This window comes from Mus pahari, chromosome 16, assembly GCF_900095145.1.
Source record: "Mus pahari chromosome 16, PAHARI_EIJ_v1.1, whole genome shotgun sequence".
NCBI lineage: Eukaryota > Metazoa > Chordata > Mammalia > Rodentia > Muridae > Mus > Mus pahari.
In genome coordinates this window covers 7,028,682-7,045,195 of record NC_034605.1, presented here as the reverse complement: position 1 = coordinate 7,045,195, position 16,514 = coordinate 7,028,682, and the positions used below count along the sequence as shown (strand labels likewise).

General features: G+C 51.2%; 2 protein-coding genes across 5 annotated transcripts in view; both read left to right on the top strand.

The window, feature by feature from the left end:
• Nucleotides 1–3,816, top strand: part of LOC110333776 — a 6,623-nt gene extending 2,807 nt beyond the window's left edge. The window contains exons 3-4 of the mRNA XM_021215482.2: nucleotides 3,047–3,089; nucleotides 3,515–3,816. Coding sequence (XP_021071141.1) covers nucleotides 3,047–3,089; nucleotides 3,515–3,679 — 208 coding nt within the window. The 3' untranslated portion in view covers nucleotides 3,680–3,816. The remainder of the gene's footprint in view (nucleotides 1–3,046; nucleotides 3,090–3,514) is intronic.
• A 4,441-nt stretch (nucleotides 3,817–8,257) lies between these two features.
• The window catches only part of Gata3 (GATA binding protein 3), a 21,005-nt gene continuing 12,748 nt past the window's right edge, over nucleotides 8,258–16,514 (top strand). For 2 of the 4 annotated variants that reach the window (XM_021215479.2, XM_021215478.2), the window contains exons 1-3: nucleotides 8,258–8,474; nucleotides 8,898–9,547; nucleotides 11,896–12,432. In XM_021215479.2, coding sequence (XP_021071138.1) covers nucleotides 9,307–9,547; nucleotides 11,896–12,432 — 778 coding nt within the window. In that variant the 5' untranslated portion in view covers nucleotides 8,258–8,474; nucleotides 8,898–9,306. Of the gene's footprint in view, nucleotides 8,475–8,897; nucleotides 9,548–11,895; nucleotides 12,433–16,514 lie in introns of those variants that run through there. The other 2 variants (XM_029547696.1, XM_029547695.1) reach the window with 1 other exon arrangement.

Below are 16,514 nucleotides of genomic sequence, written 5' to 3'. Positions count from 1 at the left end.
AGAGAGAGAGAGAGAGAGAGAGAGAGAGAGAGAGAGAGAGAGAGAGGATAATGTTAAAATGCAAGAAAAGGAGAGTCTGGTGAACCTGAGATAGGAGCAGAGTCTTTGCTTTATTATTTTTTAAAAAAGCTATTTCTTTAATAGAGCAGGGTAACAAACTGACAGGTGTGATTCCATCCAGAAGAGGAATGAAGTAGCTGTGCCTACTGGATCCCTTGGTGTAGGTGTATTTCCATATTTCTTGACATCACCTTCCCTTATAGACCACACCAGGACCCTGAAATCACAGTTTGAGAGACCCAGAATTCTGAAGGGGGACAAATAATGAAGGTACCCTTTCTGCAGCCCCTCACTCTCAGCGGTGGTGGTAGTGGGCTGTTTCCCCCACACCCAGCGGCAGGTTTAACAAGCCCAGGTATTTCTAAACAAGAAGCTTGGCTGCCCAAATTGCTATCTGCGGGGAAGAGGGCTTCCTATAAAATGAGAACAAAAATGTTCTCTGTCAGTTTGCACTGGGTCTAGATGTAATTTCTGTCCTGCTAGACCAAGACTTATGCAGGCATCACTGAACTCTGTTTACTGATTGATTTAGCATTAGGATTTAGCAGAAGACCCAGCTTCAAGGTTCAAGACAGTGGCTCAATGAGGCCTAAGGTTTCTGACTCTGGGACACAACAGGGTATAGAGAATACTATGCATGGCCGGTGGTTGACATCACCTTCTACACAATCGGTCCTTGTTAGCAGCCCCAAATTCTCCAGTCCTTTTCTGTTACAATCCAAAGCCCAGGGCAGGCGATCTGAATTTTCCTTTATTTCCTATGTTGACTCGGCTTTCTTGCAGAAAACACCTATGGTGGGGTTCAGGCATAGGCAGAATGAAGGGATGGGTGCAAGCATTAGGACAGAAGACCAAAGCCACACAGGAGGGCCCAGGGAAGTTGCAGGTGTATGGGAGTCCTAAGGCTTCCATCTTTTTTTTTTTTTTTTGGCAATTTGTGTGCCCTGCAGTGAAGACTTTGAAATAAGAATTCTGACCCCGTGAGTGGGACTGAAGGGGAAACCCTCTGTTCTCTGGCTCCGGGCTATTTTGACTCTCTCTTGGCTATCCCGAGGGTTGTTTTATTCTTGATGGGTAAGCCATTTCACACTCAAATATGTGTTTCTTTCCAGGTATGCCTTTGTGTACCAATACAATAGTTCTGATCACCTTTCCCCATCAATGGTTGGAATAACCCAGGAGGTTCATTAACTGTCGGGGAGAGAGCAACCTTTGCTTCCTTTTGGGTCAATTGGGGCTAGGGTGATGCTGAATGAGTGTACAGTTAACTTGGATTGGTTGCCAGGTGCTCTCTCAGAGGTCTGGGTTTGTCCAGAGGAGGGGGTCTGCCAGGAGCTATTGATGGGTAAGCGCTTGTTTGGTGGTTGTTTTATTTTATGTAACAAATTGTTGGAGCTCAGTTTGCTGGGGTGGCAGGCTCTGGAGGGTGCCCAGTAAGCCGGGACCTGGACCTGAGAGTCCCAGGCAGGCAGGCCGGCAAATAGTCGCTCTGGGCAAAGAGCCCATGATGCCGGGAAGTCTGAGCCAGGCATAACCACGATCTTTTCTATAGGGTCACCATCGTGTTCAATGACACTAATGATTCTTGTTTAAAAAAAAAAAAAAAAAAAAAAAAAAAAAAAAAAGGGCATCCTCTGCTCGTCCCAGGATCTGAAGCCTATCTCCTCCCGAGATTTTCTACCTTTGCTGTAGAGCCCCCACATCCCTCGACTTTGGTGGATGGTGGATTGTCTCTCCACAATCAGCGTTCCAATTCTTTAGGCTAATCTAGAGACACAAAAGCCCCACATCGCCAAGAGTCCACTTTCTTCTTTTGAAACCACCAAAGTTTCAGAGGAGAGTAGGCTGATGTAGGCACTGGGGACTGGGGAGCGCCTCAAAGCTAGCCCGGAGAACCTAATGGCCAGGTTGAACCGGGCAGGTGACCGAGGCTGGCCCTCCTCAGCCTCATAGCATCACGTCTTTACTAAGACGAAGGCGCCTGTGTGTTTTAAGTGGTCGAACCCTAACCACTTGGCTCCGGATTTTCCTGGATGCCGTGAGGAATTCTAGGTGCTTCAAAGGTGGACCCCAGACTCCTGGGGCTTTCCTGGGAGCAGGCCAGGTCTAGAGGCAGCGAATATCCTACTGAAAATGACTGATGCCAAAGGGCAGAGAATCGGCTGCGGGAGCCTGCACTTCCCAATGGGTCACCCTCATCCCTTTCCTATTTCCCACGGTCCCTCCAGGGATAGCTAGAAAGTGCACACTCTCTTCTTTCTGGATTAGTTCTTTCTCTTCCCATCCTAGGCTTAGGCTCCTTAGTCACCACCTCCGACGCGTGTGCTTTGTTCTATTCGAAAGCAGAAATCCCCCGTCTTCTCCCTGTCCGCCCGCCCCTTTCCGCTTCACCCCTATCTACCCATTTTTTTTTAAATCTCTCTATAATCAGGGGTTTTCTCAAGTGGGGGAAAATAGTAGTGGCTGAGGGAGGGCAAGAATCCCTGGAAGATGAAGGCGAGGGCTGGGTTGGGGGCGGAGTGCGAGGTGGGTAATTGCTCAGCGCCTCTCTTCTCTGGTAGTCTCCACATCGTTAGCTCGCTCCTCCTGGCTTGGGCAGCTTTCCTCCGGTGTTTTAAACCGTGATAGATGAATAAACAAACAAACAAAAAATCAAAATACATATCCAAAACACTGGCTCATTTCGCATGGAAAAATGGACCCCAGACTCCGGGCGGGTGGGCGTGGGAGCCGGGAGATCTGCGGGTGCATAGCCTTTTCATTCAAATACCCATGGGTCCCCCTCCCCCACCCCCAGGCTTCTATAGCCAGTTTCTTCTCGTGGCCAGTGACTTTTAGCGTCCTTCTTTCTCTACATCACTAAAGTTCCCATGTCTACTGTTTTAATCAGAAAGGTGTCTCTGTTGAGGAGTAGGAAGCCTCATGGCCCCACTGCCTGCTTCGTTTTCCACTGCGGCTTGATTTTGCTCTCTTCTCTGCATTTCAGCTCATGCGGGAGAAAGAGAAAAGAGGACATGGTGAAAGCTAAGGTGATATTGTAATAGGTGTTTAACCTGTGAGGTCCGGGTCGCCGAGGCAAAGCGGCCTCGCCAGCCGTTTTGTAAGCTCAAGCCAGGCTTGACTGGTGGCGCCTTGGGACTGTGTCCCCGGCATAACCCTCCTGCCTCGCAGCCGGCGAACTATTTATACAGCTTTACCTGTACTATTCTCGTATCCAGTAAAAAACCCTTGCCCGGCCTGGGTAACCTAATCCGGAGGCTGAAACGGAGGAGGGGGTACTGGGGCTGGCTTCAGAGGAAAGGAAGTGTGTTGTGAGACTTAAGCAGGGTCTCTTCTTTGCTCCTCCCCCGTTTGGGAAGGCAATTCGGATTTAGTTCGAGGAACCGAGGCGGGGACGTAAGATTGAGACTTGGATCCATGTCCCAGCCTTCCCGGCTTTTCTCCTCTCAAACAGGCACTGTGGATTGACCCGGCGGCCGCAGCTCCAACCCAGGCTCCAAGAAAGAACAGTGGTCCGGGGGATGACCAAGGACGAGTCTCCTACCGTGGCCTGCTGGGGGCAGATCTAGCCCCCCGCTCCCGCCTTTCTTTTACAACTTCCATGCCTAAGACAAAATGATCAAGGAACCCAACCCGGACCTTCACAACCAGACCCTCCGGGTTATCCCAGGCCTGCCTATCGCAGAGCCCGAGCGGGGATTGCAGCGTGCACAGAATCGAATTAAACGCATCTCGGTGGTTATTGTCTCTCGCTAATTGCTTCAACAATGGCCACTGTTAAAACGGATACACCCAATTAAAGGTCCCGCGCGGTCTCCCTGGGTTCTCGCCACCGCCCCGCTTCCCTAGTCCGAGGCGATGCAGACCTCCAGGTTGTGAACCGGTGCTAAGTGGGTACCGGCGCCGGCCTGGATACCTCTGGCCTTCACTTCCTTCCCAGACGCACAGCGACCACGGTCTTTTCACTTCATTTTTATTAATCAATCGCATCGAAGGAAGACTGACCGAGTTGGAATGGGAAGGGACTTTTTCCCTGGTCCTTGAGTCGTCGGGGTCCCGGGCTGTGCGTTTAGTTTCTGGCCTTTGGTGCTGCTCTGCTTTCTCCCCGACCTCCCAGTCCTTCAGGTTCCGGGCTTCACTTCAGTCGGTAACCGCGCCATCAGATCCGCCCAGGCCGGCGCCGTGGCTCCGGGAGGAGGGACAAGGCAGCACGCCCCGATCCGCTTCGTTTTCCAGCCTGCAAGCATTTGCTGCCTCTAGGAGAATCCTACTATTCCGCGTTGCGCTCGGCGTGCAAAGTCCTTAAGTAAACATGCTCAAATGACAGCCCTAGGCATTCCCGAGGCACGCTTTCTACCCCTGCCCGGGATTAGTAACTATAGTACTTCGACCCCCGAGGTTCGGCTTTGCAGGTCACTCTCTGGAGGGCTGCGCTCAACAACCCCTTCCCCCCCTCGCGCCCCCCAAAGTAGCATCTTTTTGCATCTCGGCCCCGCGGAGCTCGCCTGGTCTCTCTCGGAGTCAGGCTCGGGTTGGTGACTCTGGGTGGATTTCTACCTTCTGAATCCACGGCCCCAGTGATGAGGGCCCAATCACCCGCTAAGCCTTTTTTTCAATCAGGCTTCCAAATTCTGAAGGGGACCGGTTGTGTCTACTTCTAGAGGGATGGGGTCTCAACGCCCCAGAGAAGGCGAGTGGGAGGGACCTGAGGATGGGCAAGTGTGTGTGTGTGTGTGGGGGGGTGAGGGGTGTCCCAGCTTAATCCAAGCATAGAGAAAGTCAGATCCATTTCTTACCCTTTCCCCAAGAGGGCACACATACCCTGCTCAACTTGACGCCTCCAGCAGCAGCCTCAAGGCCTGGGTTTTCAGATAGGTCAAATTGGCTCCGGCTATCCCAGTACAACAGCCCCAGATCCCGGTTCTAGCTGAGCCTTTGCCTGCTCCGCTCCAGATGCTGAGTCCCCAGGGACCCATAGCGTTGGTCAGCCCCTTACCCTATTGAGAGAGGCCTCATGAACTGCAGGAGCCAAAGACTCCAGGCAGCAGCGGCAACAGCATTCTCCTTGATGGCTTTCTCTTGCCTTTCCCCCAGCTCCGCCAGATGCTCCAGGGGATGAAGGGGAATGCGGTACACCGAGCCAGACCCGGTGTGCCTTGGGGGTGGGGTGGTGGTGGCACCCCAGGTCTTTAGAGGGGCACCCAGACGTCCCTTAACTAGGCCCGGATCAGCTTTGTAGCTCTAGAACTGGAGGATTAGGACCACCTTTGCCTCCGGCCTCAAGCCCCCTCCCCTCCCCCGCCACCCGCCAAGGGAAGAGGAAGCCCGGCCTGCATTTGCGAGCAAGGCGGGTCAGACCGGCGCCTGTCCTGGCCCAGACCCCCGGAGTCCAGCTCTCCGCCTCAGGCCACGCGCCGCAGCCTCTCCGGACTAGATCCCTTCCCCCTTCTTCCCGGTGGGTCTCGGAGCCGACCTCGGCCCTCCCTCTCCGGTATCCCCCCCTCCTCTCTTTTTCCATCCCCCTCCCCTGCTCTGTGTTTCTGACTCTGGGGCCGGCCCGTGACGTCAAACCCAGTGTGGCGTCGGCGAGACTGGCCGGCGCGGGCCATCAAAAGAGCAACGTCCTCTTTCCCAATTACCCACTGTCAGTCCGGGAACAGGGGCGGACCGGCTGGGAATTACATGTTAAATACCCCCTACAGGCTGGATCCAATGCCCGGGGCGTCTAGCCTCAGGCCCCCTACCCTTCTCTGCCAGCCCCAAACTACTTCAGACCTGGAGGGGCCTACTAGATATTTTGTTTTTCCAAGGGAGGGGAGGGAGTGTCTTTGCATCCAGTCTAGCTCCTGGGGTGATTGAATTAAGACAAATAATCCACTCCACTCCCGCTACTACATTTATTAGAGAGGCGCCCCTACTAGGGAATCCTTCCTATTCAGAAGTATTTTCTTTTTCAGTCTTTAAAAATACGTTCTAAGCCGCATAGACTAACACGTTCAGTTCTTGGCGTCAGCAGCTTTCTTTCTTGTCGCCAGAAGGATTTCTTTTGCTCGCTTGTTCTCTCTCTCTCTCTCTCTCTCTCTCTCTCTCTCTCTCTCTCATAATATATCTAGATCTCGGTGCTCCGAACCAAAGAGATAATGCTTACTTGGGGGTTTTCTCGAAGCTGTGAATTAGGGACAGGCTGACTGACGTCTTATACAACTCATGAGCGATACAGGGATAGTATTTTTTTTTTCCCCTTTTATACTCTCATTCTAGATCTTAATCCCGGGCCTTTTAGCAAAAATGTGTGTGCGGTCTTCTCTGCTTGTTTATGGAATGGTTTCCGGTGAATGTTAGACAGCAACTAAATAATTAAAAGGTTTTGAGAGCGCCGTGAGCTGGATGAGATGCTGGCAGCTTGATTGGCCCAGGAGAGATGAGTTGGTCAAAGAGTGAAAGTAAAAAAAAATCGATATCCCAAGACTGGGCCGCCCTCATAAACGTGGGACTAAGGGGTGCAGGATGAACTCAGGAGGGAAGGAGACTTATTTTTAAAAAAGGTATCTTCGTAATTTGTATTTAGAAATTCAGCCTTGATTTCAGTCAAAGATCAGATGTAAAAGATGGGGAGTCAGGAGAAGCTCCAAACCCAAGCCCGCAGGGCACATTTCTAAATAAATTTGTCTTCTTCAAGGGTTGTATTGTAAAAGGAATGCACCTTCCCTCTCCCCGAGCTCCACTGGCTTCAAGGTAGACATTGGTGGCTTTTCTCCACAGTAGAATAGAAGTTACTTGGAACTTTTAAGAAAGGGCTTGTCGGGAATCCAAGTTTTGAATCAGTGGGAAATATTATGGGGTAAAGAAATGAAGAGGGGATGCTCCCTTCAGTTCCAATAACCCTCTAAAGCGAAGGTCTCTGCCCTGGAGGGTGGAATGGGAACACCTTCTCTTACATTGCCCTGGGGTGCACCCGAAGTCTCTTTCGGACCTTGCTCATCCAGGCTGTGTTTTCTGGACCCAGGCTGCAGAAACCTCAACGCCACTAGGGGATGCAGTGACTCAAAGGACGGAACAGGGCCGCAGAGGTTGGAGCCCGTGGGGCGGGGCGACTGCGGCCCGGTCGTGGTATCTCCTGATGATTGGTCCTTACAAATGGTCCCGCCCTCGTCCGCCCCACCTCTCTACTGGGCGTCTTCCAGTCTCTCTCCCAGTGTCAGCTTGCGGCCCTCCCACCAGACCCCGGCCCAGAGACCCACAATGTCCAGGGAAGTTGCCGCTGGGCGCATCCCGGAGGTCAGGGTTGGATATTATGGAGGGGACCGTTTTCCTCGGGTGAAAGCAGAGTAAAGTAGCACCCGGAGCTAGGCGAAGAGAAAAGTTAGGCCATTCCAGCAAAGATCAAGTTAGTTGTACACGGTACTTCGGGGACCAGTGAGCCTAGGTCTCGCAAACCCAGCTTTCTATGCATCACGTTGTCACTAAGGTCAAAAGCACACATTGATATCATTACATCTGAAAAAGACAGCTGCAACAGCTGACGCTGATCGTGCTGGAGAGGTTTGGGAAAGCAAGGGGAGACTATAACAATAACGCGGGCGTCCGAATCAAAGCCCAGGTCCTCTGCGCGATTTAGCAGCCTTCGGGGAAGCTGGTTCGGGAGGCAAATCTTCAGTTACTTCGCCATAAAACTTTTCTAATCTGTTTTACATGCACATAGCCCCTAAGCTGATATAAACTGAAAAATGTTCTGGCTTGAATCCTAATTTAAAAGTTTGCTCATTTTTAAAAAAGTGTCGAAAAGAAAAGTCTGCTTATGGAAATTAGCTTTATGAATGGGGCAGCCGGGTTTCACTCGTACAGAACAATCTACTGAGCCCAAATGAATCGGCTTTGCTACATTTAAAGGGCCAGAGAGCGAATTCCCTCCTGTCTGTCCCCTCTGCCCCAAGCTCGGGCGGGCCTCGCCCACCCTGCCCGCGGCCCCTCTGCCCTAGGCGGCCCTTGGCGGCGCCCCTTTCCGGTCAGTAGAGGGGCGGGAGGAGGGGCGGCGGTGTGCGGGGGTGGGTGGGTGGGGGGGATGGGATGGGGGTGGAGGTGAAGTCCTGGAGCGGGTTTGGGTTGCAGTTTCCTTGTGCTGAGGATCGTGTCCCCTCCTGCCAGCGCCAGGCTCCTCCCCCTCGGCGCGGATGACACTAGAACCTCCTTAAGTTGCGTCGCGCCACAGCTGTCTGCGAACACTGAGCTGCCTGGCGCCGTCTTGATAGTTTCAGAAAGAATGCATTCCCTGTAAAAAAAAAAAAATACTGAGAGAGGGAGAGGAAAAAGAGAGAGAGAGAGAGAGACTGAGAGAGCGAGACATAGAGAGCTACGCAATCTGACCGGGCAGGTCACACGCCTCCTCCTCCTCCTCTCCGCTCCTTGCTACTCAGGTTGGTATTGTGACTTGTGACTTTTTTTTTTAAAGTTTGATATCACTACCTCCTCTTGGAGGGACTGTTTGTGTGTGTATATGTTCTGGGGGTTTGTTTATTTGTTTGTTTTGTAAACTAAAAGCTCAGCTTTCTCCTTTTGGAGGATTTGTAGTTGTTGGGAAGATCCTGGGGCCGGCGTCCTCCAGGAGGACTTGTCCTTAAGTTTTAATTGCTTAGTCAGTCCCGGGCTCCTGCGAGCCTGGCTGTCGGAGGTGTGCTGCGGAGCTTGGCTTCTTTCCCTCCGGGTCTTCGCGTGCGTGTGCACGTCCGTCCCGGGTGAGTCGGCCCTGCAGGAAGCTCGCGAAGACCTAGTGCCCTCCAGAATTTCAGGTGTTAAAAGTACTTACACCTCATCCAAGTCTCTCTTTCTCTCCCTTGCAGGTGATCAGAAGAGCAACCGTCTCTGAGCGCCAAGGAACCAGTGTGCAGTGTGGTCACACTCGGATTCCTCTTTCTTGGCTTTTTTTTTTTTTTTTTTTTTTTTTTTGATCCCTTTATTCCTCCGTGTTTGCTTTTTTGGGGGGGAGGGGATCTCCCTCATTCTTCATTCTTTCCTTTTTCTTTCTTTCCTTCCTTTCTTTTGCTAAACTATCCCGCCAAGATTTTTCTTTCCTCCCTAAACCCTCTTTTTTGCTCACCTTTTCTATACACTTCACTGCAAACAAACCTTTAAACGACCCCTTTCCTGGGCCTCCGACGGCAGGAGTCCGCGGACCTCCCAGGCCGACAGCCCTCCCTCTACCCGCGAGGGTTCCGGGCCCGGCGAGAGGGCGCGAGTACAGCCGAGGACATGGAGGTGACTGCGGACCAGCCGCGCTGGGTGAGCCACCATCACCCCGCGGTCCTCAACGGTCAGCACCCAGACACGCACCACCCGGGCCTCGGCCATTCGTACATGGAAGCCACTCAGTATCCGCTGACGGAAGAGGTGGACGTACTTTTTAACATCGATGGTCAAGGCAACCACGTCCCGTCCTACTACGGAAACTCCGTCAGGGCTACGGTGCAGAGGTATCCTCCGACCCACCACGGTGAGTCCACCTTGGCGCTGGAACCCTCTGGATCCGCGCCTGTTTTCCTGGGGCCAGGATACCGCCAGAGACCCTGGCTGGGCAGAGCAAGCCAAAGCCCTTAAGTGTGTTACTAGTTCATTTAAAAAAAAAAAAAAATAGGGGGCCCGGAAATGGGCGAGGAAGCAGTGTCGCTCGTTGGGAGAGTTTTTTTTTTTTTTAATAAAAGAGCGCATGCAGCAGGCACCTCTCTTTGCCGGTGTCCTTGGGACCAGGCACTCACCTGGCAAGCGCCGAATTGCAGTCCTGGTCCACACGAGGTTGTAGATTTTGCAGCCAGGGAGAAATCTCAAGCTCTGCCTGCAGGCGCCGAGCCTTTCAGGCCAGGCAACAGTGCGGGCCAGGCCGGCCTGGAACTGGGCTCTTCCGAGGGACTTCCAGCTTCTAGTTATCTGGTGGAAGGAGTCTTTCGCCAGAGCCTTGCGATTTGTTTCTTCATTTATATTTTCAGAAAAGGCCCAAATACGTGTATTTACTTCTATTTTCTTTTGCTCCCCACCCTCAAAAGCTAGTGCATTTGAGTTTTAGGCGTCCTACCTACCGGTGGTGTGAGGAAGAGATTCTGGTGGTTGCCACGGTCCAGGGAGAGAAAGCCTTAAGCTGAAGAGAAGTCGGGTTTGCTTAGACTCCCGGCTACACAGAATTTTCCTACGTCTTTGCTTTTAGTTTAATTACCAGCAATCCTGGCCAGCTTTTCTCCTCAGGCCTACTGGAGTTTCTTCAGGCTCCTCAAAGATTTAGGCTACATCAAAGTTTCTTTTCAAGTAGGAGTGTTTCCAGTTGCCGCCTCCCCCCCCCAACCATTCACCTTGAGAAATTTAGGGGAGTTCTGAGGTGTGTAAAGAAGAGAAAAAGAAAGAAACCCATCCTTGTGCGGTCGAGACAGGAGACTCCCCAGATGTATGTTTATGCACTTAAACCAGCAAAAATACATTTTTTTTTTTAAGGAAAGAGGGTGGGAGGTTTTCTTAGCTAGCCGGAGGTCTGCTCAGGTCTCCCTCCACAGAGTTAGCCTTGGCGCCTATGACATAGCCCCTCTGGCCAGCAGGCATCCTCTACCCTAGAGCCGCCAAGTTTCAAACAGTCATTTCTGCGGATGGGGCGCTCTTTGCTCGGGTTGTGTGCAGATTAGCAGTTAAGTGGAAATGAGGTAGATCAGACCTAATGTTATTTACTATACAACTTCCTGCATAAAAAAAAAAAAAGAACTTTAACCCTTGACGTTCAAGAGAATTCTCCATCTCTCTTGACTCCCCTCCCTTCCTCTCGCTTAAGATTTTAGTTTCAGTATTGTTCTTAATGGTTGACTAGAATGTCAAATGGTGGGGCAGATACTGGATTGAAAGATCAATAAGGGTGTAGATTTGCGCTCGGAGTTTAAAGGTTACCCCATCAGAGAGTATGGGCCTTGGATAACTCATGACCGCCTTAACATTGTGTATTTTAAGTGAAGGCTAAACACACTGTGTATATGAGTCACCCTTCGTTTGAAATAAACACATAAACAGGAATTTTGTGTCGCAGGTGAAAATTCACAGAATGCCCCAGTGAACAGGAAAAGAAGCCCTAGGCCTAGGGGGGGAGGGAATCCCAGAATTTAGGTATGGTTACCTTCAAGGGTTTGGGTAATGAAAAATTCCTTGCAAATTTCCATTTCAGGCCTTCTGGAATCAGCTTTGCCAATTCTAAGCAAGCATTGAAGTTTTCTGCCATTAACTCTCAAAAGCACCCTGCCTTCCTCTGCAGGTGTTGTTGGGAGCTGGGCCTCTCCCTAGGGTTGAGGAGTGGTGTGGTCCTGCTTCACCCTTCAGGCCCCCATCATTCACCTTGACTCTCTTATCAGCCCGGTTGGGATTAAGTCTGCGGTGGGAGAATCAGGGCCATTGAAAGAAACCAATAAATCAAGGCAGGTTCTAGAGAGAGACCCCAGGGAATCTGGTTTAGACTGTTCATTTGGAGAGGACAAATAAGCCAAGGGACCTTTCTCCATGTCCTTGTAACTCCTCTGGAGTATTAGGACTGGGCCTTTCGTCTTAGAGTTGGTGAGTGTGGACAGGGTCTGCTTCTATCTGGAGGCATGTGGGCCTGGTACTCCTGGGACCGCGGAGATTAGAGTATGTTTGAGCTCAATTGCGGTTGAGCCTGGAGGTTTGGCTGACTGGGAGGTTGGGGGCGCCAGGGGGAAATCTCCAGGTGTGTCTCAGGGCAGCTCTCACTGCGCGGTATTCTTTTTTTTTTTTTCCTCCTCCTCCTCCTCTTCTCTCCCCCACCCCACCCCCCACCCGCTGCCGCCATCTCTGGCCACGCAGGGAGCCAGGTATGCCGTCCGCCTCTGCTGCACGGATCTCTGCCCTGGCTGGATGGCAGCAAAGCCCTGAGCAGCCACCACACCGCCTCGCCCTGGAACCTCAGCCCCTTCTCCAAGACGTCCATCCACCACGGCTCTCCGGGGCCTCTGTCCGTTTACCCTCCGGCTTCATCTTCTTCTCTGGCGGCCGGCCACTCCAGTCCGCATCTCTTCACCTTCCCGCCCACCCCTCCGAAGGACGTCTCCCCAGACCCGTCGCTGTCCACCCCGGGATCCGCCGGGTCGGCCAGGCAAGATGAGAAAGAGTGCCTCAAGTATCAGGTGCAGTTGCCGGATAGCATGAAGCTGGAGACGTCTCACTCCCGAGGAAGCATGACCACCCTGGGAGGGGCCTCATCCTCAGCCCACCACCCCATTACCACCTATCCGCCCTATGTGCCCGAGTACAGCTCCGGACTCTTCCCACCTAGCAGCCTGCTGGGAGGATCCCCTACCGGGTTCGGATGTAAGTCAAGGCCCAAGGCACGGTCCAGCACAGGTAAGCGCCACCTCCACCCCTGGGAATCTTTTGCTCCCCCCCCCCCCTATTTGCGCTATATCCAGGTCAGGGCACAAAAAGGGGGTTTCCTTTCCTCCAAAATATGGGTCTCTGGGAGGGCTACAGGTATCGCCTAGCCCACTTTCTTCCGTCCCTCTAGCCTGGGAAGAATGGGATGTGCCTTAATTCCTACTGACTTAGACAGCAGAGGGGAAGTGTGATCTAATTGTAATCCCCTGATCCATCTTCCCCACCCCAGTGAGCTGGGAAAGGAGAAAGGCTAACAAAAACAAATGGAGACCCTCTCCTCCTGCCTGCTGAGGGACTTCTGGATTCAACCCTTTAGTTTCCAAGACCAAATGGAAGGCCCCAGGAATAAAGCTGTAGTGTTTAAAGCTAAAACGAAACCTCCTCCAACCTAAACAAACACAGGTCCTTCCTATGACCCCTCTGGCCTCTTTCAGCGGACTGTCCCTCTTAGCTCCACTCACAGAGGGTCACTGGGGCTATAGCCAAGGACTGTCCTTACAGAGACCTGTATAAATAAAGTGTGTGTGTCTGTGTCATTTGGGGAGGAGGCAGACACTTTGTAAAAGGAGCAGGCTCTGCATGGAAAAGGGACTCTTAGCTGAACTTCTGAGGGTAGGAGGTGGCTCTCTGGTGGGACACAGGGGCGAAGGAAGACAAACATCCTATCTAGTCAGTTCCCTATAGTGTCTTTTGGAGCATTCAGTTAACAGGGGCCTGGGAGTTGATTGGAGGCCAGGTGTGATAGCTAGAAATGCTGATTCTGCAGGTGTATGCCTCTGCTCTCTCCTGCCCCTTCCTTCCCTTTCCCTCAAAAGCCGAGAGTGTGTTTTCCAGCCCCACTGAGAGATTTAGTCTCTGGAATAAGTCATTGCAGGAAAAGCATATACAGGCAGAATTTTTCTTTGCTTTAGAAACAAGACACTCATTTTCAATTTGTGGCTGCTGGAAGCATTTCATTCAAACGGGAGTGTGTTATGTTTAGAAAAGATTTTGTGACGATTGTTATATCTCCTGAGGTGTGTTCATTTCAGATTGGGCCATCTCGACTACACAGATTGCAGTGGTGACAAAAACAATCCATTGTCTATAAAGGGCTGGATGAGTAGTCACTAGGCTGTTTGGACGACTTCAGAGGGTACTGCAGGGCCAGTCAGCGAGCAGGAGAGCAGTTTCAGGATTTTCTTTTCTTTCTTTCTTCCTCCCTTTCTCTTTCTGTTTTTCTTCCCAGGGTGACATTCACTCTGACTGCCTGAGCAGGACTGTCTCTATTTAGTTGATATGTTTTAGCTAATCCAATTATTTTCAGACGGCTGCACGCGACAGTTGCATTGTTTATCCTGGGCCAGGAACTTTAATAGAGTCCGGATGCGGTTAGGCCGACAGAAAAACTCAGACCTGCATGTTCAGTACATGAAAGTAGGCAGGAGGGAGAAGGAGGTAGCCTCGATGGTAGAGTCAAAAAAAAAAAAAAAAAAAAGAACTACCTTCTCGTCTTAAAATCAGTTCTATTGCACAGATCTCTAAGGTGCCTGGGCAAGAACCGGGTTTGTGGGGGGTGAGGGCGATGGTGGACTAGAAACAGCCAAAGGGGACTGTTTGCCTCCTAACGTTCCGCTGGGGGGCTGACATCAAGGAACAGAAGCCTGTGTGTTTTGAAGTTGCAGCGGGGGTTTAAAAACAAAGCAAAACAAAAATGCTCTATCCTGGCGAGGCTCTGAGGTCAGGGAAGAGCCTGCTCTCTGAGGCTCAAGTCGTGGCTGAGAGGGGGAGGGGAGCTCTGACTTTCCAAAAGACTGCCGACCAGGTTTCTTTTCTGACTCCTTGGGTCTGCACACTTTCTTTCCCTGTTTCCCTCTGTCTCTCTCTCTCTCTCTCTCTCTCTCTCTCTCTCTCTCTCTCTCTCTCTCTCACTCTCTCTCCCCTTGTGACCGGGGATGGGGGAGGGTGGTGAGGGGCAGAGACAGGTCAGAGCTAGGTCCTTTTCTAAAGCAGATCCTAGGCATCAAGTTTGTTTATTTATTATTTTGGTGAAGGAGGGGAATTATTGTAATTTGTTTTGCTAGTTCCTCCTTTTAAACTCCTTTCTCACAGTCATAAAAAGCCAGAGTGGGGTTATACCTGACCTGCAAAGGAGATGGGACTTTTGGAGTATAGAGAGACGTTTCTAGAAGCCCTCAGGATGCAGAGGGTAGACTAGTCAGAATTCTTATAGGGGGGATTCTCTTTGGTCTAGCGCTCTTCCCTCGCTTCCCTTCTTCCTTCCCTCTCCCTCCTCACCTTGCCCTCTCTCTCCCCCTCTTCCTTTCTCTTTCCTCTTTGCAGAAGCTTTTATTGGAGGGGACAGAAAAGAGGTGCCAGTCAGGATTGTCGCTGTGCTTCTGAGAAAGCTGTGGCCAGGGCCTGCGTGGCTCTCTTCAAGTCTTTGCTTTCGGTCTCATCTAGGTTCTGGATCTATCTTTGTGAACGAAAGGCAGAGCTGCTGCTGTTGCTCCCTTCAACCCCTACCCCTGCATGGGCCATTTTTTTTTCCCTTCAGTTTCCCTGACCACTTTCTGGATGTGGGTACCTCCTTCCATCCTCCTGAGAAAAATATCTTACCCTCCTTCTGTTCCTACACAGCCCAGTTTCAGGGTTTCGGTCAGAAGCCCAAGGGGCATTTGAAAATGGCTGTTGAATGTCAAGAGGCCTCACAGCTCTGTGGTTCCTGTCACCTAAGAGAGGTGTCTGCCTGGCAGCTCTCAGCAGACAGGGGGAGAGGCAAGGAGGAGACAGAAAGCAGGAGAGTCAGGCCCTCCATTAGGAAAATTGCCTGTGTGCTGGAGTCACAGTAGAGGCAAGGAGAAATGACAAGAGGAAAACCCACGCAAGGCAGCACAGTCGAAAACCGTATGGAGTGAATCAAGACAGAAAATTGCTCTACTGTGCAGGGCTGTGCCTGAGAGCAACCGTTGTAGTTCTCTGCTTTCAAGAGCTCTCTGAAAAGGAAGCGGCCTTCCTCCCTCCTGCCTGACAGAGGAAAGGAAATCGGCCTGGCCACAGGCTGGGAGATCCCCTCAGCAGGTTCAGGGTACCTAGGTATCTATGCTGCTCAGGGTGGCAGCTTCCTGACTACCCTCCTACCGTGCCTGGTACAGGGAGCAGGCAGCCAGCAAGCTTCAGTGTGCCTTTCTGCATGGTGCTTACACAGGGAAAGGAGCCTGTGCAGACAGGATTAAAAAGCAGGCTTTGGCTGGGTTGTGGCCTATGCTGCTCTCTCCCAGCATGCTGGCTGTGGATGCTGTGGACATTTGAGAAGCCAGAGCCAAAAGGCCTCCTGGCCATGGCTCTACAGCTGGTGCCTCCTCACCCACCCAGCCTTCAGTCTCCCCACAGCCACTAGCCATAACCCATCAGAGTCTGGTCCTACACAAAAGTTGTCTGAATAGGAAGCACCCAGAACTTAGGAGGAGAACTAGAAAAAGTTAGCCTAGTTCCTAGGGAAGTGCCTCTGGCTGTACATGTGATGTTTTATATCTAGTCCCAGAGGTTCTAGGATAAAGAGAGAGTTCTCCCCAAGCTAAGGAGCCTTTTTTTGTAATCTGGATTGGGGGAAAAGAAAAAAAAAAAACCCCAAAACTCTGCTTAAATCATTTTTTGCACAGGCATGTTTACACATGGTCCCTGAGTAATGGGGACGGTGAAATGAGAATATTTTTCATGGTTTTCTGGCCACTTGGTAGAAAGGGTTGGACTTAAACTATGGTGATAACTTCTTAGAATTGTCCCTGGAGAAAGTGACGCCCATGAGTGTGAATACCCTTGCGCCTTTTAAAACGCACTAAGTCTTTTCCCTCCCAAGGTAGATTTTGTTCCTTTTCTGGGAGGCCAGAATTCCCAATTGATCTTCTGGAGTTTCTTTCTTTACTTTGTTTGTCATTGATTAATCTATCAAGACAAAGAGATCCCTTTAAGTGCAGGGCACCAAACCCAGTGCTTTGTACATGGGTAGACAAGTGCTTACTATAGCATATATATATATATATATATATATATATATATATATATATATATAT